This window comes from Monomorium pharaonis, chromosome 6, assembly GCF_013373865.1.
Source record: "Monomorium pharaonis isolate MP-MQ-018 chromosome 6, ASM1337386v2, whole genome shotgun sequence".
NCBI classification, from domain to species: domain Eukaryota; kingdom Metazoa; phylum Arthropoda; class Insecta; order Hymenoptera; family Formicidae; genus Monomorium; species Monomorium pharaonis.
In genome coordinates, this window is record NC_050472.1 from 19229051 (window position 1) to 19255750 (window position 26700).

Sequence of the window (26700 nt, forward strand, 5' to 3'; positions counted from 1 at the left end):
TCCGCGGAACGAGTTGGAATCAGGAAGAGATTCAATCGAATTGAGGAATCAAGTTCACCACGAATCCTCTGGATGCAACGTCACACGAAGAAATACTGGCTACCTCACTGTATCAGCGTCGCACACAGTATCACTCAGCCCTCCGGGAAATCTTCCCTTCGATTCGAGCGGCGAGAAAATGGGGGTAGGGGATGGACGTCAACGTAGAGTCGGTCAAGGTCGTTCGTAGGTCCCGGCTACCGGAAATCGGTATTTTCTCTGTTCCGATTCGGTACGACGACTCCTGTGTCGGAAGGAGTAGGCACTTTGTTCTCCACTTTGCTGCGTATCCGGGTATCCCTTGTGGACTCACCTCTCTCTCTCTCTCTCTCTCTCTCTCTCTCCCTGTTTTTCTTGCTCTCTCTTTCTCTCTACTCTCCTTTTCTACTTCTCGAGGCAGACGATCGACGATCGACGATGACACGCGTATACGTCCCCGGTTCTTCCACCGATCGATCCACCGAGCGGCCCGGTGAGAGTGTTAAAACAGACGAGGCGGTCGCGATGCGACCCTTTTATACCAACCCGCACCTCCACCTCCTTTCATACTCCTTCGTCGTCCTCCTTCTCGTCGTCGCCGTACTCTTCCTGCATTCATTCGCACTATACCTACCTACCTACCTACCTACCTTCTGTTCTCCACGTGGCCCGGTCGAGCGTTTTCTCCCTTTCTGAGATGTATGCGAACGTATTGTACACATGGACACTTTACATTCGCCAAGATAACTAAAAGTCTCACAGAATTTACGCGATCTATCTAAAGAGGAAAAAAGATCAAAAGAAAAAGAGAGAGAGAGAGAGAGAGAGAGAGAGAGAAGAAAAGGAAGGAAAGGGAAATACAGCAAGCGCTTAATTAAATTCTTTCCTGATATGATCCACCAACTCCCATTTTCATAATAACCATTCTTATATTTGATAATTTTTTTGCATGATTATATTTATTTTCGTTAAGTTAAGCGTTATTATTTGCATAGGTATAATTTGTATAGGTATATTCTATATATTTATATTTTTCTAACTTTATTTTTATATAAAAAAATCAGTTACGTCAGATATAGTAAAAATCTTCGCACTAAGTTGCGCACTCGTTATATTGCCATGGCGATGAAAAAGACAGATATATGCGTAAAAAGATTTTAATATCTTAACATATGTGTTTTAAGATGTAAGATTTTTCGCGATTTTTAGATAGTCAAATTGTTACAAGTGTTGAATCTTCTGGTCTTTAAGATTATATGATTATATGAGCATTATTCAAAGTGAAATTCTGCAATAACTAATTACATGAAAATATATTGCGAGAAAGAACATTAACAACAAATGCTCTATCGTAAAACAGAGATCTGAGATAAATCAAGCGCGCATTATAAGATCATTGTCACTCTCGCTCCTTCTGGTGAAACGTTTTAATACTTGGTTTGATGACGTTGCTCATTTGATGTGCTACTTTCGTGATAAATAATGCATTACCCGGACCGACACCGGCGGGATGTTTCGTTCGATCTTGAGGCGGCCAATTAGTAGCAGTTGCTTCACATATGGATGATTGGCGCTGCTTAATGCGAACGATCGCAGATAAAATGATTACACTGATTAATTGAACTGTTGTATTCTGTGTGTCGAATATATCTATTGAAAAGAACTTTCTTACGATGATTCGAACATCGGCGTTCAATGTTGAGTTGACAATCTCAATACAAGGCGAATATTACGGTGATTGGTCACGAAAATAAAATAAATGACTAACCTGAAGAGTGTCTGTTAAAAGCGTTAAAATGTAACTCTTTTGAAATAACAGTTATATCTATAAAAATATGACATGATTCTAATAATATTAACTTCATGCAGAGAAAGGATTAGCCAACAAAGCTAAAATATAATCATGATGACTGAGATATATCCTTAATAAAATAGAGAGTTAATGTCGTTGTTAAAGTTTAATTTATTAGTTATTAAAATGTAGCAGATGTAGCAAGAAATACTTGTTACTAAAACCAAATATATCTCATTCCATGCGCTCCATAAACAATAGATTTATTTGTATTGCTTACATTTAGACTTTACTTTCTCTCTCTCTTTCTCTCTCTCTCTCTCTCCCCCCTCTCCTCTCTCTAACAGCCGAATGTATATTTATCACATTTTTAGTTTAAACATTTTTAGAGAGTTCGATCAACACAAACAGACCTAATTGATTCGAATACACGATTTTATGTGTATAAGATATTGAAAAATACTTACTACTTTCTTAGTTATTCGTTTAATAAAGCATGTTTTTAATTTTTAACTATACTTTTAATTTATTACCTTGTGATCTAAAGAACCTTAGGGACCGAACTGACGTCACCCTTTAACGTCATACTAACTAACTACTAATTAATTACTTCTAGAATTAATAACATTTTGTGATAAAAATGACATTTTGTGATTTATAAGACAAACTTCGCTAAACTAATAAACCCGTCCAGATATAGAACAGAGAGCGAGAGTGTGGACTCGCGAACTCTTCTTTTCTCTGATCCGTTTCATCTGCAGCTTAAGTCTTAAAATATAGCACATATTCATATGACCTAAATAACTCCAATACCAATGCAAATTTGAGAAAATTAAAAAGAAATATATATGTATAAAGAGAATTATTTTCTATCTAAAATATAAATTACATTTAGGTGATCAACAAATTGTTGCTGAGGTAATGCAGAGAGCATTAATTATAATTAGATGAAGTCATAATCTAAATCTTGTGTAAATGCTAAAATCTAAGAGGGTATAAAATATTCAGTTATCTATGTCTCTTATTACACTATACTTGTAAAAAATTTTCGCTTATTATTTCATAAATATTCTTTATTATACTAGTCTGACGAGTGTAAATACGGAATACGGAAATAGCATTCAATCGATCTCCAGAATTGTCCTTTTCCTTTTTTTTGTTAACCGGACAATAATCAACGTCTTCAGCTATGTTATCACGACTTGGTCCTAACTGTAGCATTAAGGGGACTAAAACGAGAATTACAGAAATGAAACGTTCGCCTCGAGAATGAGGAGCGAAAGCAACGCGCTCGATCGTCATCGGGCCGGTCGAACGTCTAACTGTAAATACCGAGCAACTTCTTCCTGCAGACGGCATAGTAGTAGCTACTGATGGATCGATCATATACCGTCAGCATCCGCTCTGTCTAACGCCCGAAGCGACGACGCTGGATTTTTATGCGACACATTCCTGTTTGTGGAACGCTGGACGATTTCACGCTTCAAGACTACTCCCGATGGCCTTTCGTAGATACAGCCGATTTTTCTCGCCCCCGGAGTGCGATATATTTTGTCCTCCGAAAAATTTTGATAACACAGAGTTTCCATATGGAGTATCCACAGAAAAAGAAACTTAATTTCATTAGAACATACAGGAAAATGTATTCTTCTTCGTGCGATTCTTCTTTAGATAGCCCTGTTACACTTGGCGTACTATTCACATTTAATTTGGGGGATTTTTTACTCATTAATTACTAAACATTTATCCACAAAATTAAATTTTTGTTTACTCTTTCAGGAATCTTTTTTTTAGATTTTGAAATTTTTTATTTTATAGATTGCAAAGCGTTAAAATAACTAAACCAACACTATTTTAATGCAAACAAAATCTTATTAAATGTTACTTTAAGCTATAAAAATTTTAATAACTTACATTAGCAATTGGATTGGAAAATTCATTCGCAGTAGATATCCAGGGTTAATAATGAATGCTATGTAGTTTCTAATGTCGCTATGATAAATGATGAGATCTATAAAAGTCAGACAATAATAAAGTGCGATTGCATTCAGCTGACATGATCTACGAGATGAACAATAATGATGTCCGATTAACTCACAATCGGATTAATCGTGATGATATCACACGTTTGATTAGTTGCAATTGTATCACAGATCAATTTCAGGATTCTACCATTGTAACTAATGTTGCAATTGTTCTAATTTTTTATAAATTTCCAATCTACTCTAACATTTAGACGATCTCAAGAAACCATCGCAATGGATATATCGTATTATAATACATATCTATTATTACGTTTATTAGTTATTACAAAATTGCGATTAAAATTGCAATTAAGCATTTTTTATAAATATTCAAATATTTATAATTGCAATTATAAATATTTAAATATTACAAAATTAAGAATAAAAATTTCGATAAAAGGTTTATTTTTTATATTGTAATGTTTAAAAATTCACATGCTTCATGTATTTTTCACATTTAAAAACATTGATAAGTAAAAAACAAAAATCGCAATTTTATTCTTGACTTTTATCTTATTTTATTATTTAAAATCGCTTTTAAAATTTTCTATTGTCGAACACCTTGTAGGTAAAAAAAATATTGCGATAAAATATTTTTATCTTTTAAATATCTTTGACAATTATACAATCAAAATTCAAAATAAATTCAAGGCCAAACATTCTTTTGTTATTTAGAAATATTTATCTCTAAATAAACTTCTGATAATAAAAAACGACTTGAAAACAAATTTAATTAAAGATTTTTATCTTCGCAGATCGAAAAATCTTCTGTCCAATAATTGGCCTAAAAATATATCATATAAAATTTAAGATGAGAGAGAGCCGAAACTATTAAAATAGATTTAGTCCATTCTCTAGATTAAATGTATAAAAATGATATACAAAGATGACAGATGACTTTGTATTTTGATTCGATAAACCAATGTTTCGTAAATATTGCAGATTTTTATTTGATTCTTTTTTCTTCTTCTTCTTCTACATGATAGACAGCCTGTTTTCCAAAATTAAAGCGCCTCTTAGCATTCAATCGAGTTCCGAGGCTCAATTTTGTTGCTCTGTATTTGGTTTTCTTCATCTTTGATAAGTTGCTAAACTGCTGCTAAGCTACGAAAATTGATATTCATGCTTCATAGTGACTCTTAACAGAAATACTCTACTCTACTGGTTTGCCATTGCCTTTCGAGAGATGATAATCAATTAAAAATCTGATATTGTGCTGGATAGATTTAAACCCGGATCTTTGGTACAGAAAACAGATGTACTCTTATGCCATGATATTATTTTTATTTGTTATTATTTCTTATTGTTATTATAATAAAAGTTTTTAAATTATTTTAACAAAAATAATTTTCCAATAAAATAAAAATTTTTTAACATTTTAAGTATTATATTTTTAAAAAATCTCAAGTTTTATATAAATACTTTAAACGTTCAGAATAATTTACGTAAAATTTTATTGCTACGCTTAATTGTAAATAAATAAATTTTGTTTACTTATAACAATCTTTGCATTGCAATAAAATTTTTCATAAATACTTGAAGTACTTATATTTAAAAAATTCAGATTTTTATTGTTATTTCTTAATGCATTTCTATTAGAGAAAATTTCTTACTAAAATAATTTTTGATCCGGGTAGAAAATCACCGTCAAACTTTTTGCATTACTTTTAAATGCAATATAGAACAACCTGTAATTTTTTCTTAATTTTTTCATTATTTTGAAAATAGGTGTAGACCTTGTGAGATCCGGTGCGAATCGCTCGCGTGGATCATCGAGCTCTTTGGTTCACGCTGACTCTCCATTCTGGCTTGAATATGGGATTTGGTGTCACAACGAGACAGGGAAGTAGTCCGCGGCTACGTGAATTAGTAATCAGGATGTGTGTCTCGCGCGCGAATGGCGAACGCATTTTCGTATACGCATGCTCGCGAGAAAGAGGCGGAAAACGAGATGGGACGGGGGAGTGAAACAAGTGAAAGAGTGTGAGAATAGAAAGAGATAATACTAGAATAAAAAACGCGAAGTGCCAGTACGATTCGCACACACGCATTCTTCACGATGTCGTCGTGCCGCGGGAATGCCATTCATTATTCATTGATTCGCATACGAGGATCGCGTTTGGGAAGAACCGCTGCCCCCGAATTCCTCTATCAAAAAATCGAATTGACATAGCAAGCGTCTAGTTTAGTTATGTAATATAATGCCGTTTATACTCCATAAGGAAACTACTTAGACAGCGTACTACAATATTTAACGATAAATATTCATAAATATTATTTATTTTTGACATTATTATATAAATACTTTATACATACTTTATATACTTAAATGAAAAAATTCTAAAATCTTTATTCAATATGTTATTAAGGTATAGACTAAATTTTTGTACATTTATTTATGATATTTATGATAAATGTTTATAATCTGTTCAATTTAGGATCACAAAATATTTATAAAATATTCAAATAATAATTGTAATTTTTGTAAATCTTTTATAACTATTGTATGTTATCCATTCATTAACTTATTTTTCAGTTTTTAAATTTTTACAAACAAAACTGGAAGATTTATTGAAAAAGTAATCACTATATTCATTACTAAATGCATTAGGCTATCTGTAATAATATTTTTATAAGTAAAAATTAATAACTAATATATAAATGTTTTTTTCGAAATTCCTTATGTGTCTTAAGGTCGAGATAAGTTTAAGGGAGTCAGATTTTGTGAAAATATAATCTTTTTTTGATAATTAATTACAAGAAAATGTATACAAAATGTAACTAATACTTTTGTAATGTTTACTAATCTATACCTGTAAATTGTAAATTTTTTTTAGTAATATACATTTATGTATGACGCATTACAATCGTTTGATGTAATCGTTGTGGTTTTACAGAGTGATCCTGGCCATAAAAAATTGAATTATAAAATATTTCTTTAAAAATTTAATATTCTTAGAACTATAGAGCACAAAATCTATTTTTTAAATAAAAATTATAAAAATAAATTCGATCTTTTTAACTATTAAATCCTTAATTTTGCAAATTTAATCAAACTGCATTTTGCTCGAAAAGAATAATAGTACTTTCAAAAAATGTAATAAAAAAAGATAACTATTTTTTTACTGTCTAGGCCTAATTTCTTTAAGATACTTTTACTATTACATTGTTGACTTGAAAAATTATATATATATATATCTTATTATATTATTTTTAATGTATTATATATTATTTTATATTTATACTTTTCAATATTTTTATTTTAATATAGTTTACCAAATAATAAAATAAAATTTATTAATATTTAACTAATTTTTCATAGCATAATTTTTTAAGAACGTTTAATTTTATAATTCTCGATAATCAAAGTTACTTATACATTATATCTAGAAAACACTTTAAAATCAAGAAGACTGTTTAACACGTGTATTTGGAACGCCAGAATAAAATTGACCTACTTATGCCTTTCTAGTTTATTTTTAAAAAAATTCGAGATGTAAATAAGAAAAACAAACAAAAATAATTTGCAGAAATATATTAATTGTAAGTAAAATCTACACTTACTGTCTAAACAAACATCAAATACTCAGACAACCGCATACTAATTTCATAATTAGAACAAAAAAATGTTAGACTAAAATATTGACTTGCGTATGATTTTTCGATAAAGCTTCCTGAACGATATGCATCTATGTCGAAATATTGTGAATAACTGAGCAGCAGTATCTGCTATGTGTATAAATAAATAGCTATTTTCAATATTTTCTTTTAAATATAAATCCAATATTTAACTGATTCCAGTATTCCCTATCACACACAAGCTATTCACAAGTTACGTATACAACATAAAGTATGTAAAATTACATAAATAATATGCATAAAAATGTAAAGAGAGATAATCCAAATCATTCTTGAAGAAAATACTTGTGAAAGTCTTAAAAGCATATTTAAAAATTACACAACTTATAGTGAAAATAAAATTGTATGTTTTAGTAAAAACTAATACTTTTACCACTATAAATAAATAAATCTTTATATTAAAAATTGTAAACAACAATAATGTATTTTATTATAAATTTCTGTAATATTATGTAACATAATACCACACATATTATATTAGCATTTTTACATTCGTATATATATCTCAAAAAAAATTAAGTCATTTATCATGTAAATATATCCATAAACTTAACTTTAATTGTAAATTTACTTTTGCATCTTGTTTAATTACTGTAAGAAAAGAATAAGTTTATTTGCAAATTGTAACTTTGCTTTCAGGAATGTAAATGTACACTTTTAATAATTGGAAAAATTATATATTATAATAATTGCATTTAAATAGATATGTATTAGATATATCTTCAAAAATTTGACCTTTATAAAATTAAATAAACAAGTTTTTTTCCTTCTCTTTCAACCTAAGAAAAACTTTTTGAGAAAAATCTCTCAGACAGATGAGATATAAAATGTATTTTTTGTCTTTTATTTATATACGTATATATATGTGTGTGTGTGTGTGTGTGTGTGTGTGTGTGTGTGTGTGTGTGTGTGTGTGTGTGTGTGTGTGTGTGTGTGTGTGTGTGTGTGTGTGTGTGTGTGTGTGGTGTGTGTGTGTGTGTCTTTTATTTATGTATATTAAGAATTGTCCCTGTGTTAATAAATAATAAATTCATTTTTTTCTTGTACTTGAATGAGTAATTAATGTAAGAGTTACACATTTATTCTTACAAATTTTATTGGAACAAGATCTGCAAACCACAAGCTTCTTAAAATAGGTAATTCAAATACATTCGTCCTAAACTGTAGAATTTCACAGTTTTGTTGATGTAGTAGTTTGCTCACTTATTTTTGTTGTACATAAAAGGCTAAGTAAGGCCTATATTGCTATTCACATTTCCTTACGATTTTGTAAATTTTTGTCAAAATTTATTTTTTCATTATTTGTACAACGTCTTCATCGTGCATCACATGCTGTAGTCCTACTCGCTGAGGCGAATACTTGGTACTTGTGCCCTAAAAAATAATACATAATTTATGTGTGTATTTAGAAACTAGACAATTTTAATTTTATATCAATATAGAATTATTGTACTAATCAATGAACAAATAAAAACTCCGTATAACATTTATAAAAATATTTAAAAAATCATAAAACTGGGTCTAAAAATACAATTTGTTATTATCAAAATATTATCAATTATTATCTAATGTTATCTAATGTTATCTATTTTATTATAAAGGACCCCGCACAGAACATATGGAAAATGGGTCTCGGTGAATTTGGCTGAAACTTCGTAGATTTGTAGTTTATGTGATCCTGATGAAAAGTTCTCATGGCCCCAATTCGATCAATAGAGCCGTTTAAGCTTCAGAGATCGTCAAAGGTGTAAAATAGGTGATTGCCGCCGCCACTGTGTAGGCAACCATATGTGAATTATTCCTTCCCTTATATCTTCTGTACTCTTTTTTTTACTTTCTATTCTCTCTCCCCTCCCCTCTTCTTTCCCCCTGCCCCTTTACCCTTATTTTTTCTTTTCTTATTAGTTTTCGTTATTTTACATTTTGCTTAATTTAGGTAACGCTAATGCCAACAGTAAAAATGACATATTCCGATTCTTGTAATTCGGAAGATTCAATTGGCTTTGACATAACAGTGAATTTTCGTTTGTTGCTTGTAGAAAAAGATATAAATCACGTAAAATAAAGCAAAATGTAAAATAAAGAAAACTAATAAGAAAAGAGAAAATAAGGGTAAAGGGGCAGGTGGAAAGAAGAGGGGAGGGGAGAGAAAATAGAAAGTAAAAAAAAGAGTACAGAAGATATAAGGCAAAGAATAATTCACATATGGTTGCCTACACAGTGGCGGCAGCAATCACCTATTTTACACCTTTGAGGATCTCCGAAGCTTAAATGGCTCTATTGATCGAGTTGGGACCATGAAAACTTTTCATCAGGATCACATAAACTACAAATCTACAAAGTTTCAGCCAAATTCACCGAGACCCATTTTCCATATGTTCTGTGCAGGGTCCTTTATATTATTAATTTATTATCTTTATTATCCAAAAATATCAACTTGCAATTTATTATTTTAAAGTTATAAAAGTCCGTATTCATGCTTATAAATACGCTTATAAAAATAATTATAAAGTGTGCTTTTTTGTTACTCCATTTTTATCATGTACATTAAATATAAAACTAGAAAGATGGAAGACAAAAATAGAATGACAAAAAAGCATGTTAACATCCTCATAAGCACATTTTGTATAGAAACCTTATTATTTTAATACTTTTTTAAGAAAGTATAATATATAGATAGAAAAACAGATTTCAGCAAAAAGTGACTTATATTATTGAAAACAAAAAAATGTTATCAAAATTTGAACATGTATTTAGATTCCAGGAGATGACTATCTGTTTTAAATTAAATTAATGAAACATTTTTTTGCTAATTAGTAATACGATTTTATACTATTTATCTTAATTTTTGTCGTTAAAAATGTGATGATTGCACAATTAAACAATTAACTTTTTTAATGCTCACCGCATATCACCGCATAGTTCAATGATTATCTATGTCAATCTATGGAATTTTACAACTGCTAGTTTTTAATTTTCGTAATAATTTTTTAAATTATTTTTTCAACAATGTTGCCAAATTTTCCATTACATTTTTTGGTTCATCAAAAGTCAGCTTCAGTTTATATAGATATGTATATATAAAATCTTTAAAAGTAACATAATAATCAGTCGTTCGATGTATGTGTTATAAAATATATGTATAAAACTCGAAGTTAAACTTTTATCTTTTTTAGAAACTATACGGTCAATCGGTTAAAAAATTTAATATTAATTCCGCTTTAAATAATATTTTCTATATTTTTTAACAAATTAAAGCATTTTAATTTTTTTTGTTATACATCCTTAAACAATTGTTTTACTGATTGTTCAACAACAGGTACAGTAAAATATATCAATATATTGTATATGATTATAGACATGTAATAACTTACCCATACAAGAGCGTATTTAAATTGTTGGGCAAGACTACGGTGAATTGCATGACATACATGTTCTACCGTCACTCCTTTCCTCAATATTAAACCATCATCAAAGTCGGGTGGTTGCCCAGGTTTTTTTGTGTACACTCTTATCAAGGACAAGTATTCCCAAAGTATTTCCAACAGGAAATCAAGATTCAACTTCATATTACAACTGTAAAAAACAAAAAAAAATCCAAATAGTAGCAGACGCAAAATTTTGTGCTTGTAAAACTATTTCTAAGTGTGCTTCTTACCTAACTACGACACTATTAGGTTGCCTAGCGATCCGATCGACTTCCTCTATCGATATTTGATCTATTTTATTATATACATAAAGGCAGGGCAAATACACTCGGTTTGCGTTAATAACATCGATTAGCTCGTCCGCGCTGTAATCCTCGCGAAACAGTACCTCGGCATTGAAGATTTTATATTCATGCAGAATCATTTGAACTAGTTTTTCATCCACTTTCGTCAAGGGACACGTTGAATTGAAGGCTAAGCCACCACCCTTCTTCACTTTAAAATATATATTCGGTTTCTTCTTGTTGAGTCTTATTCCAACAGATTCTAGCTCCTTCTCCAAAAGTTGCCGCTGAACGTCCTGCTTAGTTGCGTCCAACATCATAAGTACTAAATCCGCTGTTCTAGCAACAGATATGACTTGCCTACCTCGTCCCTTTCCCTACAATGATTCAAAAGTCATTTATCATGTGCTTTTGCAAAAAATAATTCCAAGGCTGTATAATCTATTTACAGAGTATTTACTCAAATTTTATAAAAAGAATTGTGAGAATATGAGAATCTCCAGATTTTCGAAAATTTTACTTAAGTTTCAGATTAGGTAAGATTAAAGAATTTTTAAATGCAGTTTTAAAATTATTTTATTTTATTATATCTTTTCATGTTTTTAATTATACAATATAAAAAAAATTATTTCAGTTTTAAATATAAAAAATTTTGAAAAAGTATTAACATGCCACACTATGTGCGTATTCGCAATTCGCAATTCGTGTTACATTCGTAAATCTCAAAGAACACGAATCGATCCATTTGTGTTGCAACACACTATTCATATTTCTTATTCTGGGTTCTATAATGGAAACTAAGTAAACAATTAAACATAATTGTGCCCTTACACAAGACAATTTCTAGAGGACATTTGTTGCACAAACAATAACAACTAAGTAAATGTCTATACTACTGAAACTAATATGGTGAAAACTAAATGAAAGTAACATGAACTAAGGAACTACAAATTATGAATAATGTAAATCATGAATAATATGAGAGATTTTCAATAGTGAATGACAAATCTTCTTAAGTATCGAATAAATCTTTACAAATCATAAATCATGAATCACGAATTATGAATCATACATAGTCTGGTCCTAGGATTAAAAATAATTGCTTCTACTAAAATATTAATAAAATTCATAAGTCTCTGATTAGTCTTCCATTTTTGATTAAAAATTCTCTGAAAATTCCAGGTTCTTCCCAGTATTTTCCAATAGTAAATAATTTAATTTACCTGCGCCGCTCCTTCGATTATACCAGGCAGGTCCAGCAATTGTATATTGGCACCTTTGTACTCGATAACACCAGGAATACATGTCAAGGTGGTGAATTCGTAAGACGCAGCCTCTGACTGGGTGGCTGTCAATGTACTGAGCAGAGTAGACTTGCCGACTGATGGGAAACCGATCAACGCGACTCTGGCATCGCCGGATTTCAGGACGTCAAAACCCTCGCCTTTCTCCGACTTCTTCGTCGGTTCAAGAAGCTGGGACCTGTATTTGGCGAGCTTCGCTTTCAGCAACCCCAGATGGTACTCGGTAGCTGCAATTATAAGTTTCACAGAGTACAATTGCCACGATCACATTGATGTCTCCTCGTCTTTTCGTGCCATTTCGCTCAATCCTTGCATCTAACCACAATATTGGGAAACGGTGCGGGCAAGTTAAGGACAAATCAACGGAATGATGTGCGATTCAACCGATGCTTACCTTTATTCTTCTGTGTGCGCGCGATCTCTTTTTCAATTTCCGAAATCTTCTCTAGAATCCCCATTGCGAAGCCGACACTTGTAAAGCAATAATGTATTTATTACATCCACCCTAATAGGGTTCGGAATCGCATCACAGGGCGTCACTGTCACTTATCAAATTGTCGCCGAAATTGTCACTTTCGCCGCACGCGCTAGGCTAGGCGAGAAACGTCTGTTTTCCTTCCGTGTTGGTTACACAACATTTTCCCCAAAAACTAGATGAGAAAAATGTTGGTACCAACAAAATCCTCTAGGCAACATGGCTACGTTCAGAAAACAACCTTATAATTTTCAAAACTACTTCTAACCTGCTCCAGCCTAATGGTATATCCACACAAACTTGCATAAACGCATAAGCATATGCATAAGAAATTCGATTGGTCTATTTTCTTATGTAAGTGCTTGTAGATCAATCAATTTTCTTATGTATATGCTTATGCGCTTATGCAAATTTGTGTGGATATATCATAACCGGTGTTAATCGGTTAAAAGATAAGATCTTGTTAAATTTTAATAACTTGGAGATTTTTTGTCTAATTTTGGGATAAAATACGAAAATTTTTATTTTTTTATGTGGCAACACTGCTGACGGGCTATAGGATACTAGCTCTGGCTCCTGGACACTACCTAGCTCAACCTAGCTTACGCCTCTGCTCTGCCTGTTGCATGTACGCAAATAGCAGTGATTGTCGGTTTTTATTGCTTTTCGAAGTTTTTTTGATACTATATAAGTTGTTTAAATAGTTATTGTAATTTTGTGTCATATTTCTTACCTTGTTTTCACAGTACTTTAATTGCAGTATTATTAGACAACGGTTTTCGGTGCCTTTTCTTTTTGATTCTAGTACATTCTTTTTTCTGTAAGTATTTGCAGTTGCACATTAGCTTTTTTATTCAATTACTATTTTTTATCATTCCTTTGTAATAAATCTTTTTTCTCTATTCTTAATTTTTGGAGCATGGATCATAGTAGAGCTTTAAAAAGATCAAAATTTTGTCGTGATTGGTTGGAAAATGTTAATTACAAATCTTGGATTCAAGAAGTTCCAAATAACAATTGTTCATATTTTTGTGTTGTTTGCCAAAAGACGTTTTCTTGCAATTCACGAGTTTCTAAGCATGCCGAATCAGAGATGCATCGAAAAAATATGTTGGATAATTCTACTAAAGTAGCAACAACTAAGGACTCTCACAAGAGGGAATTTTGCTATTCATGGCTTGAAAATAAAAAATTTAAGCCATAGCTAGTGAAAATCTCAAATGATCCATTTCATTGTTTTTGCTCCTTTTGCAATTCAACATTTCGATGTGGTCTCGATGCGCTTAAGCGGCATTGTGACACAAAGAAACATATTTCTGAGTGTGAAAAAAGAAACTTAAATATATCTGATGAAGAATCGACTACGTCTTTTGAAGATCGAAAAAAAATCGCGGAAGTGAAATTTGCAGCGTTAATTGCCGAAAAAAACATTCCCTTTCAAACGGCAGAGTCGATTTTGAGCTTCTTTCAAGACCTTGGGAAAGATCCCGAAGTCTTGCAAAGTATGACGATGAATCGGAAAAAGGCACCACAAATTATAAATAAAGTTTTATGTACTCGCGAACAGGAACGATTAGTTGATACTTTGAGACATAATAAATTTTCGATTTTTATAGACGAAACTTCAGATATAACTAATGATAAATGGATAACGTTTCTTGTTCAATATGTCGATCCTCAGACTTTGGATGTTCGAGTAAAATTATTAGATTTAATTCATTTGGACGCGAGTGATTGTAGTGCCGCAAAATTATTTAAAACTTTTAGAAACAAAATGTGGAAGAACCAAATTCCGTTTGAAAACATTCTTGCTCTTTCCTATGATAACGCCTCCGTTATGGTAGGAAAATATCAATCTTTTAAAGTACATTTAGAACAATATTGTAAAAATTTAATAACGATGCCATGTCCATGTCATTTATCTGCATTAGTAGTAAATGCAGCTTGCACAGCAATTCCTGAAGCATGCGAGGAATTTTTACGAAAAGTGGCATCGTTTATATCTAGCAATTCCAAGCGCTCTAATATATTTAAACAATTAGCATTTAATAATGATAGTGCCAGAAAAGTTTTAAAATTATCTGAAACGCGATGGCTCTCTCGTCATTCATGTATAGTAAGAATCAATGAAAATTGGGATGTGCTACTGAAATTTTTACAAGAAGAACAATCGAACGAGAAATCAAAGTTTGGATCTGCTTTACTGTCGACAATGATGAATCCAGAAATTCGAGCATATCTTTTGTTTCTTGAATATATTCTTGATGCTTTTAATAAGTATAACACATTTTTCCAAGCTCATGAAACAAAAATTCATTTACTTCAGTTGGCCGCGGAAAATGTTTTGAAAACCGTTCTTTGTAACGTTGTAAAAGACCCGTTATTAAATTTTGCTGAGAGCGGTTTTATTAATCCATTACTCGAGTGTAATCGGCAATCTTCTGATCAAGTTCTGGTTGGTCAAGCTTGCCAAGACTTTCTTGATCAATTAGAACATGAAGGTCACAGCGAAATTGTCAAATCAGTTTATGCCAATTGTTTGCAATTCTACAACATCGCTGCAAAAGAAATTCGCGAAAGGATTTTTGTTAAAGATGAATTTCTTAACAAATTGCAAATTTTTGAACCGAAATATGCTCTGCAGCAAGAAAACAAAGAAAACAAATCAAACAATTCCATTATTCAGGATGTTCTCTTTGTTGCCAAACGATTCGGTGGATTTAATGAGAAAATGCTGCGAACAGAATGGCAATCTCTAACTCTAGATTTTACATTCGAACAGAAAGCAAAAATTATTGATTACTATAATTTCGACGAGGCATGGAAAACAATAGGGACATGTAAGGACGCGAATGAAAAATTTAAATATCCAACAATTACCAGATTAATTAGTGCAATTCGATCTCTTCCAAATTCTAATGCTGAAGCCGAAAAAATGTTTTCCATGCTGATAGACGTAAAAACAAAGAAACGCAATAAATTTTCTCCGATTCACGTTCAAGTTCAGTGTGTATTTAAATCAAATCTGAAGACAAGAGGAGAAACGGCTCGAACCATGAAAGTTGATGCTCGACATTTAGCTCTCATGTCATCTAAGAATTTGTATAAAACAAATGTCAAACAAGATATTAGCTTTTTACGTTCGTTTGATACAAATGATTCTGATGATGCCGATTATCCTTGTACGTCCTCCGATTTATAGTTGAGTATCTCAAAAGTCAAACTGATTATTTTTTTTTTTTTAGTTTTACATTTAATTTATATATTTTATATTTTATTTATTTTATATAATTTTGTTTTTAATGTTTTATTTTGTATTATTTATTTATTTATTTAATAATTTGTTATTTAATTTTAATAATTTAATATTACAACATAATTAGTTTAACTGCTAAGAGGCTCAATTATAGCTTAAATGGGTTGGTGGCAATTGCTTTGTTTTTAACGCATGAGGTATGTCCTAAACAGCATAATGTCCAAAATCGGAACATAAACATGCTTTAAAGATATCTGTATGTCTTTTAGTCACATTTTTTAAAAGTGTCTAAAAGACGTTTTAATGACATGTTTAAGACGTCTTACGTCGCGATTTTGTACTGTCTAGAATATATTTTTGGTATTTTTTACTTATTATTTCTTGGCTTAGGATTGCCAATTTTTATTAAATAATAATTTTACACATAAATGTACTGGCAAGAAATATCACGTTCAATTTTCTCCCAAAGTTTATAATATATTTGGTGTGTATAATATTAATAAATATTAATAAAATTATAAACAATATAGATTTCGTAGTGTGATTCTTATCAAACAAATATGGAGAATATATTTTTTAGAATTTATTCAGACAACGTTGCGTTGGAAGTCATCTATTTTCAATTTAGTTTTCTAACGTAACCTCACGCAAAACAATTCTCTCATGTTTCCGTAAAGAACGTTTTCTGCGTTTAGCAGTTTCTCCGGAATAGCTATATGCGATTTCTCAGTACGACAGTCTCTCAGTCTTAAAATCAATATTTTTTATTGATACAAATTCCTTTAAACCTAAAATCGTGCATTGCAATGTAGCTAAAATGTCACCAGTTGTTTAAATTTTAGATTAGTCGTGTTTAGTTTCAGCCAGAACGACGGCTTTGACACGTATTATATTATCACTGTAATTTAGTATAATTCACAATTATAGTAGATGATTTATTACATGGTCTCTTGTCAAAACAATGGGATGAATGTGTCTACTTCCAAAGAACCGCCTTGGCTTTACGAAATGTAAGTGTTACAACAATAATTATTAACATATAAAATTAACATATATAAATAATATTGAAATACATGTTAATAATATGTACTTATGATCTCACTAATTTTTGTTACAGGTCATTATAAGACACGGTAGTGTTTTGCGCCAGCAAGTTAATAATATATGAGAGTGAATCTGCATAAACCCACCTTTCTCTATAAAATAAACAGCAATATAAAATATATGCTGTATAAAAGCTGAAGAAAGAGAGCCGATTACTCTCCAAGAAAAGCCTTGGCTCTGCAAATTGTAAGTTATTACTTATATTTAATCATATATTTATTTATTTATAATTTAACATATATTAATTTTCAGAGTTATTTTGGAAGTGACGTATTAATTCATTGAATTGAGCTATTAACTCATTAAAGATTATCTAAACAATGAGTGAAAAAAGTTGAGGTGTTTGACATGAGTCATAATTTTTATTATGTTAATCTGGTTAATTTAATCTTATTCCACGTAGTTTATATAGAGATAACGTTTACATATTATAAATAATCATGGCAAGATTATTACGATTCGCAATGTAATATATTTGTGGAAATAACTTGAAAATCTTGGTTTTGAATATTTGAATTTACGAATAATCAAGATCCACTTGAAAATATTTTTTATATGATACGACAACATGGTATTTCGAATTCCAATGCGACCTGTCATCAATTTATTACTGCTTTGAAAACAAGAGTACTAAATAATTTGGTTGCGCCAGTATCGAAATTTGCTAATTGCTAAGAAGACAATTTTAAAAAACTTGAAAAATTTTCAATGTTTTTTAAATATTAGTTCCAGAAATGTACGTGAAGAAACTGAATTGTTTAATAGCGTTGAGACACGAACTTTAAACTGGATCAATTTCAACGAAATAAATATTCAAAACTGTTTTGCTCTTTTATATGTATCGGGTTATCTTACTTAAAAAATGCATATTTACAGATAAATATTGTCCTAATTATCAAGGTGATTTGTTTTCGACACAATATCAACGTCATTGTTTACAACTTTTAAAGAACACGAAGAAAATGTCTCTTTGACGTATGCAAGCGATCGGGTACTTGGATTAGTCGAAAATACCTTTTTTTTAATGAAAATAGACACATATCTTGTTTAGAATCAATTTTTAAGATTTTTTTTTAATTCTACTACTGACTCCTGTGATATTCATCGCTGTGATACCTTAATTATTAATTGATAAGGCTATAAACGTTTTTAATATTTAAATATATGTTAAAGATTGTAAACAATAACAAGCGCTAAGTTCCGGCCGGTCATTACAAGAAAATGATAAATTTTAAATCGGCGCAATAATATTTTCTGATACTTTTGTATGTACATTTGGTATGTGTGGAGGGAGCAGGATGTGAATGTATGTATGTGGGTAAATTGTGGTGCGTTTTTTAGGGCGCATATATTAACATAGGTGTACATATTCTTATACACTCGTAAAGGATTTTATATTAAAAATTTTGTTTGTAAGTATGCTCAGTAGAGAATATATATAAAAAATATATACAAAAAGTAATATATTAAATCATACATTCCATTTTATGGACTGCAATGTGTATCATTTTACTTTTATTCTTTTTTTTAAAATGTAATTAAAATAAAATCTATAAAAAAGCAATTGTTACATATCTTAACGTACATGTACGTTTCTATAAAAGATATTTTTCCAAAACTTTTAATTCACCAAGAAAAGTTATAAATAATTATTAGAAGTAAATATCCTTTCTAATAAGGCACATATTTTATGCAACTTATGGGTAAATAATGCACATCAAAGTTTTTTATACCATTGTCGATTCTTAAGAATAGATGTTACATTTTAGATTTTACATTCAGTAATGTTTTCATTTCCTTACCGAGCATATCTCTTATATGTTTTTATAAGTAAAATGTACTAATACTTTTAGTTAACCATAAATATTTAAAGCTTGCACCATCTCATAATATTCAAAAAAGGACATATACATTTCAAAAAAAAATATATATACGTATAGATATAGGTATAAATATAAATAAATATAGTATTAAAGATATAACATTTGTTTGATTTTTGTATTCATACTTTTAGAAGCGTTGTGGTATTTTATTTTGTACAGCGTTTATAACTTTTGAATCTGCTGCTCTGAATTATTGTAAGCAACATTAGTCTTATCCTTTGACATTTTTCTAATATGTTTTTGATATTTAAAAATATATGCTAATCACTTTCAGGTGAAGTTGTACTCTTTGTGACTACCTCTTCAAGTAAAATGAATACTACCCTGCATAAAACGTCGGATTGAAAAGAATTTAAAAATATAGCAAAAAGCAAAATTCAAAAGATACTCAATTGAATATCTTTTGAATATCTTCTGAATTCTTCGCATTTAATTGAAAAATTAAGCAAATTTTCAACTGTCAAATAAATGCAAACCTTCACATTAAAAAAGATTCACTTCTGTTAATTATTATCGGATTCAGAGGCATACATGATTCTATTCTCAATATTGCATTGAAAAGTATTGACCACGATCCAATCCGAGATTTTTGCAAAGCAGAATTCACCATAAAATCTCGTGAATGCGAAACACTATTTTTAACTAAGACATTTTATGCAGGGTACGATTCTTTTTCATTTGTTTAATATTAATATATATTAATATATTATAAATATAAATTAATGTTATTAAAGATATAACATTTGTTAGATTTTCGTATTTTCTCATATTTTATATTTAAAAAGTGTTTTTAACTTGAATTTTTTTAACTAGAATGTAAGAAACTTGTTATTTATAAAAAAGAAATAACCTAGGCAGCACATGTTCGTTTCATAAACGTTTTCTAAACGTATCCAATATTTTTTTACCGTCAAACACCAGTAACAAACATCTCAAAAGAAACGTTTTTAAAACCATCGTTTAAAAAACGTATTTTTCACGTTTCTATAAGTGTAATAAAAATTATTTTTTAATTCAAAATTGTGTGTGTGTGTGTGTGTGTGTGTGTGTGTGTGTGTGTGTGTGTGTGTGTGTGTGTGTGTGTGTGTGTGTGTACAGGGTGTCCCAAAACATGTGGGTCAACGCTCGTAAAAAGATAGAAGGAGAATCGAGATAAACATAAAAGTCCAATATTGTCTTTGGTTAGGTCTTGAGTTAGGTCTTGGGTTAGATCCATCAATAATCAAGATATTAATTTTTCAAATTATACGAATGAGAGCGCGCCAAGATAAAAACTCGATTTGCTTGAGCCATAACAGGGAAGAAAAAATTTATCGTGAATGTATGATAAGCTTTCATTAATTTAGTGTTCACAATTACGATAAAAATTAATTAAATTATTTGCAGATTCCATACGTTAATATCTCAATTATTGGTGGATCTAACCCAAGACAATAGCTTTTGTTCGTTTTGTCTGTTCTGGGTCTACTCGGAGCAAACCCAAGCAGACCAACTCTAATAGGTAGATTTCGATGACGCCAACCTATTAGAGTGCGTTGGTCTGCTTGGGTTTGCTCCGAGTAGATCCAGAACAGACAAAACGAACAATACTAATATTAAACTTTTATGAATACCAGCCCAAGCCACTTGGAGTGCGGCGATTGATCTTTGTTTCCTTCATTTAACATAGAGCTTGCACTTCTCTAGTTCTCTTTGTTCTATGGTTGGATATAAAACCGTTGAAAAATATTGTGGAAATCGTAAATTGGCAAGATAATCTAAAAACCCTAAAAACTTATTATATTTTATGAAAAATGAGTAGAATAAAGAAGGAAAATATATTGCATTGATTGCGTATACATTAATGGAAAATATAGATGATTCAAGTGATTCTAGCTGATGTCGTCCAATGTTATTTTGTCATCGCCATCTTTCTTGTTTTTCAAAACTGTCGTGGGGGAGACAATCAGAGCGCGGGAGGAGCAAGGTATCGTCCGACCGGATATGATCCATTTACTGATATAAGCTCGGGATCGCGCAGTACCATGCAAGGTATGTTAAATTCCAATATATTTAGCCTTCGGATAATAATCGTATAAAAACTGCCAATAATCGACAATACTGATGCCACCCAGAGACGCTTTCCAACCCGTTACAAAAGACGACAGCAAATTTGGCAGATAAGGCCCTTATTTTTCCAGAAAAAAAGTATAGTGCAACCATAGACCTTATAGATATGGACTGGCAATACCAAGCGAAACCGTGTCCATACTTCTCTCTCTAAAAAGTCCGGAAATATGTTTCGCGCATGCTTGTGCATATTATACATTGAAATCCAATGATTGGATACGTTTTGGTCACGTGTTTTAACTTATGTGTGTGTGTATATATATGTATATACATATGTATGCATGTGTGCTGACATGCGCGATAGTTATTTCCGGTAACTTTAGAGAAAGAAGTACTAAAAAGTCTGTTTCTCTCTCGCACCTCTTCTGGACACCGTTTTCTATACACAAACTGTAGGCAATTGCCGGTCCATATCTATAAGATCTATGAGTGCAGCACAGCGACAGTCTTCAGGCTGCCGATGACGATCAGAGTAATGCAGCAGCGCAAAGAGCAGCGACAAGAACCATGACGAATCCATCTTGATATGTAATAGGATGGTAAACAGACAAACAATTAAGATGCTTCGTCGAACGTGGCGTAATACCTAATAAATAATTAAATATATGTATGTATATACAAGTTACGCGGATTATATCGTGAATGAAGATAGAGAGGGACTTAAGATATGCGCATATTATATGTAATTACATATATGCAGGGTTGGGTAATAACTAGTTAAAAAGTTAAAAGTTAATAATAAAGTTAAAAAGTTAATAACTTTTAATTTAATTTAGTTAATTTTAAATGATTTAATTTTTAACTTTAACTAGTTATTTTTGAAACGTAAAACTTTAATTAACTTTTTCCCAAATTAAAAATTTTATCTGGGCAAAAAAAATTATAAGATAAAAATATATTTTTGCATGAAAACAACATTTTTTTATTATTTCATATAATTAATATATTATAACTTTCGTTAGAAATAAAATATTAAATATATTTGATGATCAATACTGTAATTATGTTGGTAATCTGACTCAAATAAATTATATGGGTTTTTAATTTAATATAAATAAAGCTTCTCAAAATTAACTTTTACTTTAACTTAATTTAAATTAATCTTAACTTTAACTGAATTAAGTTTTTATTTATGTAACTTTTAACTAAATTGAATTAATTTTATAATCCATTAACTTTAATTTAATTAACTTGCTAATAATTATATAAGCGTCACTATAATAGATACATCATGTATACCGCTCAATTTGACGTATTTGTGCGTAGAAGAGTTAATTAATGGATTCTAATTCAGTACAGAGCCGGCGGATAATGTGGGTATGGTGAGTAGCTATACCACAAAAAATATAATAAAATACAATAAAAAATATAAAATACCCATCGGAATTTGATGGCAGATATATACTTATTGTTTGTGCGTGCGTAGGGTAAACACGATCGCACGAAGAGAATGCTGGGATCCGTCCCGAGAGAGACGCGAAGCGAGTGGTAAGGAATGCGGCAGGTTCACGGGGGGGTGATAGGAAGAAAAAGGAGGCGATGGTGTCAATCACACGTTAATTATTTATTAACAAACGGACGTTTGGAGCGAGGGGCGAACCGTATCTTTTACAATCTTACGGAAATCTTGACACATCCCGATATTACGCTGCCTGTAATCGACGCGAAAATCTTGAAGAGCCTCTAGATTCTAGATCGAAGCTCTCGCGAATCCGGATATCTTGCGCGCGATCCGACGAAGATCTTGTGCACGAGGCAGAGGACGTTCGCGGGAAAGATACGGTCACCCGCGTATAAACGTAACGCACTCACACATTCATACAAATATTCGACTTAAAAATTTATTGACATGGTCGCCGAATTATGGATGGAATAGAAGTGAATCCCCGCAGCTAGGGTCGGCGGATGACGCGAGAGATCTGCGGAACGATCTTATGTCGGTGCCGGGCTGCGAGAGACTGGCGAATTTTGCATCGTAAAACAATTACGATCGGAGGCGAAAAAAGGGGCGGTAAGGGAACGGATCTCGAGACTTATTTGGGCATTGATTTTGACGTGCCCTTTTTTGGGCATATTTATTTGCATAGTTACCACGATGCGAGCAAACGAAAGACGCGCGCGTGAGGAGCTAGTGACAGCGCCGCGCGACTAGGTGCATCGAAGAAATGAACTACAAGGAGCTCGATGGCTGACAGTAGCTCCCACTACTCGCGGATAAAACAGAGCAAAAAAAAACAGAAATGTTAAAATTCTAAAGGAACTGTTATAGTTTCGAACACTTATATGTATATCAATAAATATTCTCGAATTCCTATTTTTGAATTTACCGCGGAAAAAACGCGCAATTTAAAGAAATTATTAAGTTTATTTCGCAAAATAAAAAGCGCGAGGACAGTTTTTGCATTGCGCAAGTAAATTTTTGTACTGAATGAAAGAATTTTACTGAATAAATAATAATATGATAAGGAGAATTTAAACACTTCTATTTTGTAGTTTTTATCCCTGTAAAATTCTTTTAATTGTTTACGAATTTTTCCTCCATATACATTTTCTGGGGGGAACCCTCCCCCCGGTTAACTATCCACTCGAGCCTAACACAATCTGCCGGCCCTGATTCAATAGTGAGATTGTGTAATTTTTATATAATGACATATGATGTCGATATCGTTACATTTTGTCATTATTACGCAACTGTTTTATTATACAGAAAAAAACAATCGTGGTTGAATGAACGGGATGTTTACAATTTTATAGCATAATATATATATTTTTTTATTGTGCATTACGTTCAATATATATTTATTCCAAATTTTATTGTTGTTCCTAATATTTTATGTTTAATGTCTGTGTGCAGAGCGCAACAATTAAAAAATCTATAATGCTTCGTAACTTTTAAAAAAATAGTTGGCCTGTTCTTTTTCGCTGCACTGCTGCACTGGTGCAATAAGTTAGAGTGAGAAAATATATTTTTGTCTTACTCTAACCTGTTGCACCAGTGCAGCAGTGCAGCGAAAAAGAACAAGCCAAATTACACAGGTTACATTAGGCCTGTTTTTTTTAGCTGCACTGCTGCACTGGTGCAATAAGTTAAAATGAGAAAAAATATAATTGTCTCACTTTAACTTGTTGCACCAGTGCACCAGTGCAGCTAAAAAGAACAGGCCAATTTATACACTGCACTATCTGTTCGTTCTGTGTTCTGTTCTCGTTCGAAATGTTTACATTGATATTATTGTCGCTTTTTCTGCTGCTTCTCTTCATCATACGTAAATTTTGCCTAAGAAAATTTAAATCTGGCAAAAATGTTTGCGTTCTGGTGCTCGGTGATGTCGGCAGAAGCCCGCGAATGCAATATCACGCTATCTCGTTCGCCCGGGAAGGCTTTAATGTGGACATTATAGGTTATCCTGGCTCGCCGCCGTTAAAGGAAATCAGCGAGAATGCGCGCGTGCGAATCCATTACTTGCGACCGCCTCCCGAGTTGCGAGATAGTACGAATTGGACATATTATTGGTTCTTTTCTTTCCATAAATGTCTATATCTTTTATAATCATTGCCGACTAATTAATTTTTTTACATTTAATTTCCATATAGATTTGATTACAATATTTTTTTACTGGAAAATGTAATTATATTAAGTTGTTCTTATTTGTTTACTGTCTGGTGTCAATGATCCTACTCTGATCTTTTTTTTATATTTTTATATTTGTTTACAGATTTTGAGTAGTAATATAATCATACTTGTAACTTTCAGAATTGCCACGTTTTTTCTGTTATGTGATAAAAGTGGTATGGCAAACAGCTGATCTCTCGTGGTTGTTACTTCATAAACACATATCCGATTCGCTGATAACACAGAATCCACCTGCAATACCAACTATTCCAATTTGTTGGTTCTATTGTACTCTAACAGAAGCACGATTTATAATTGACTGGCACAATTATGCTCATTCAATCATGGCATTGAGTCTGGGAAAAAATCATTTTTTAGTTAGATTATCAAGAATTATTGAGACAACATTTGGCTACAGAGCAAAAAATAATATCTGTGTTACCAAAGCAATGCAGCAAGATTTGGAAAAGAAATGGAGTATTCGGTTATTATTTATTTATTAGGAGTATTATTTATTAAATTTTTTAAACAGCTCATTTTACAATCTATTTTTGTTGCAGAGCAAAGGTTCTATATGATAGGCCAACAGATAAATTCCATCCAATAACTCTGACAGATAGGAATGAATTTTTACATAAATTAGCTGAAAAGTATAATATATCAATACCTTTTTCATCTGGTTTTATAGTGTCTAGTACTAGTTGGACCGAGGACGAAGATTTCTCAATTCTGTTAAATGCATTACAAGGTTTATCTATGTAGATTTATTTGTGTAATTTTGTTCAAGTATGCAATAATTAAAAAGGATTACACATATATGTTTTTTTCCAGAATATGAAGACGCGTGTGAAGATGGCGAGTTAAACTTACCAGATTTAATCTGCATAATAACGGGCAAAGGACCGTTGAAAGATTTCTATATGGCTATCATTGATTTAAAAAAGTGGAAACATGTTGAGATAAAGACGCCATGGCTTGAAAATGAGGATTATCCTAAAATACTCGGTATTGAATAAAAAGTTATATAATCTTTCCAGGAATTTTGAATAAATTTCCTGGAAAATTAAAAAATTTTCAAGAAATTTTTTTATAAAATATGAGTAAATGTCCTGTGCTAATTAAGGATTAAGTTTTTTTTTTAGTAAAACAAATTCTATGTATAAAATACTTTAACACATTTTTTAAATATTTGTTTTTAAAACAGCTAGTGCAGACTTAGGTGTATGCCTTCATACTTCATCTAGTGGACTGGATTTACCAATGAAAGTTGTCGATATGTTTGGTTGTCGTTTACCAGTTTGTGCATACAATTTTAATTGGTACATTATTATAATTAATAATTAATATTTAATATAACTATTAAGTACTCTTACTTAGAGCTTATTGAAAGAAAATTGTTTTACTTTTTAGTTTATCAGAACTAGTAAAGCATAATGACAACAGTTTGGTATTCTCGGACGAGAAAGAGTTGGCTGAACAATTAAAAATGTGGTTTCAAGATTTCCCTGATAATGAGACACAACGACAGTTGCGTGAAAAATTTCAAAAAAATATGTTCATATCACAACAGAATGATAATGATTGGCACAGTAATTGGAAACTCAACATGTTACCTTGTTTTCAAGAGTAATTTCTAGTTTTATCTTATATTATTTTTAATGTAATTTTTGTACATATATACTTTATAATTTCCTATGTTATCATTCGCAGTAGCATAAATTATGATAATTATGATAAATATATTAAGATGCATTTATTAATATATAAGAAT

The 26700-nt window shown here is 31.2% G+C and overlaps 2 protein-coding genes and 1 long non-coding RNA gene across 7 annotated transcripts; 2 read left to right on the plus strand and 1 right to left on the minus strand.

Annotated features, from left to right (window-relative positions):
* Nucleotides 1-8538: 8538 nt before the first annotated feature.
* On the minus strand, nt 8539-13123 carry LOC105830434 (developmentally-regulated GTP-binding protein 2). Its single transcript, XM_036288717.1, has 5 exons — nt 12884-13123; nt 12409-12716; nt 11132-11562; nt 10848-11049; nt 8539-8847 (listed from the first exon to the last, which is right to left on the minus strand). The coding sequence occupies exons 1-5, from the start codon at nt 12945-12947 to the stop codon at nt 8761-8763; spliced, it is 1092 nt and encodes a 363-aa protein (XP_036144610.1). The 5' UTR covers nt 12948-13123; the 3' UTR covers nt 8539-8760.
* Nucleotides 13124-13506: 383 nt separating this feature from the next.
* Nucleotides 13507-19480, plus strand: LOC105829240. 3 transcript variants are annotated; one of them, XR_003625938.2, is made up of 4 exons: nt 13507-16417; nt 17078-17230; nt 17338-17510; nt 17577-19480. It is a non-coding gene; the product is annotated as an uncharacterized LOC105829240 (long non-coding RNA). The 3 variants fall into 3 exon arrangements; XR_004963780.1 differs by having other exon boundaries at nt 17209-17230; XR_001138474.3 differs by having other exon boundaries at nt 13507-17230.
* A 1423-nt stretch (nt 19481-20903) lies between these two features.
* Nucleotides 20904-26693, plus strand: LOC105839128 (chitobiosyldiphosphodolichol beta-mannosyltransferase). 3 transcript variants are annotated; one of them, XM_036288716.1, is made up of 6 exons: nt 20904-21238; nt 25071-25413; nt 25490-25677; nt 25761-25934; nt 26134-26248; nt 26340-26693. In XM_036288716.1, exons 1-6 carry the CDS (start codon nt 21064-21066, stop codon nt 26557-26559), a joined length of 1215 nt encoding a protein of 404 aa, XP_036144609.1. In that variant the 5' UTR covers nt 20904-21063; the 3' UTR covers nt 26560-26693. The 3 variants fall into 3 exon arrangements, with proteins under 3 accessions (XP_036144609.1, XP_028046790.1, XP_028046791.1); XM_028190989.2 differs by lacking the exon at nt 20904-21238 and adding an exon at nt 24395-24807; XM_028190990.2 differs by lacking the exon at nt 20904-21238 and adding an exon at nt 24624-24829.
* Nucleotides 26694-26700: the final 7 nt, after the last annotated feature.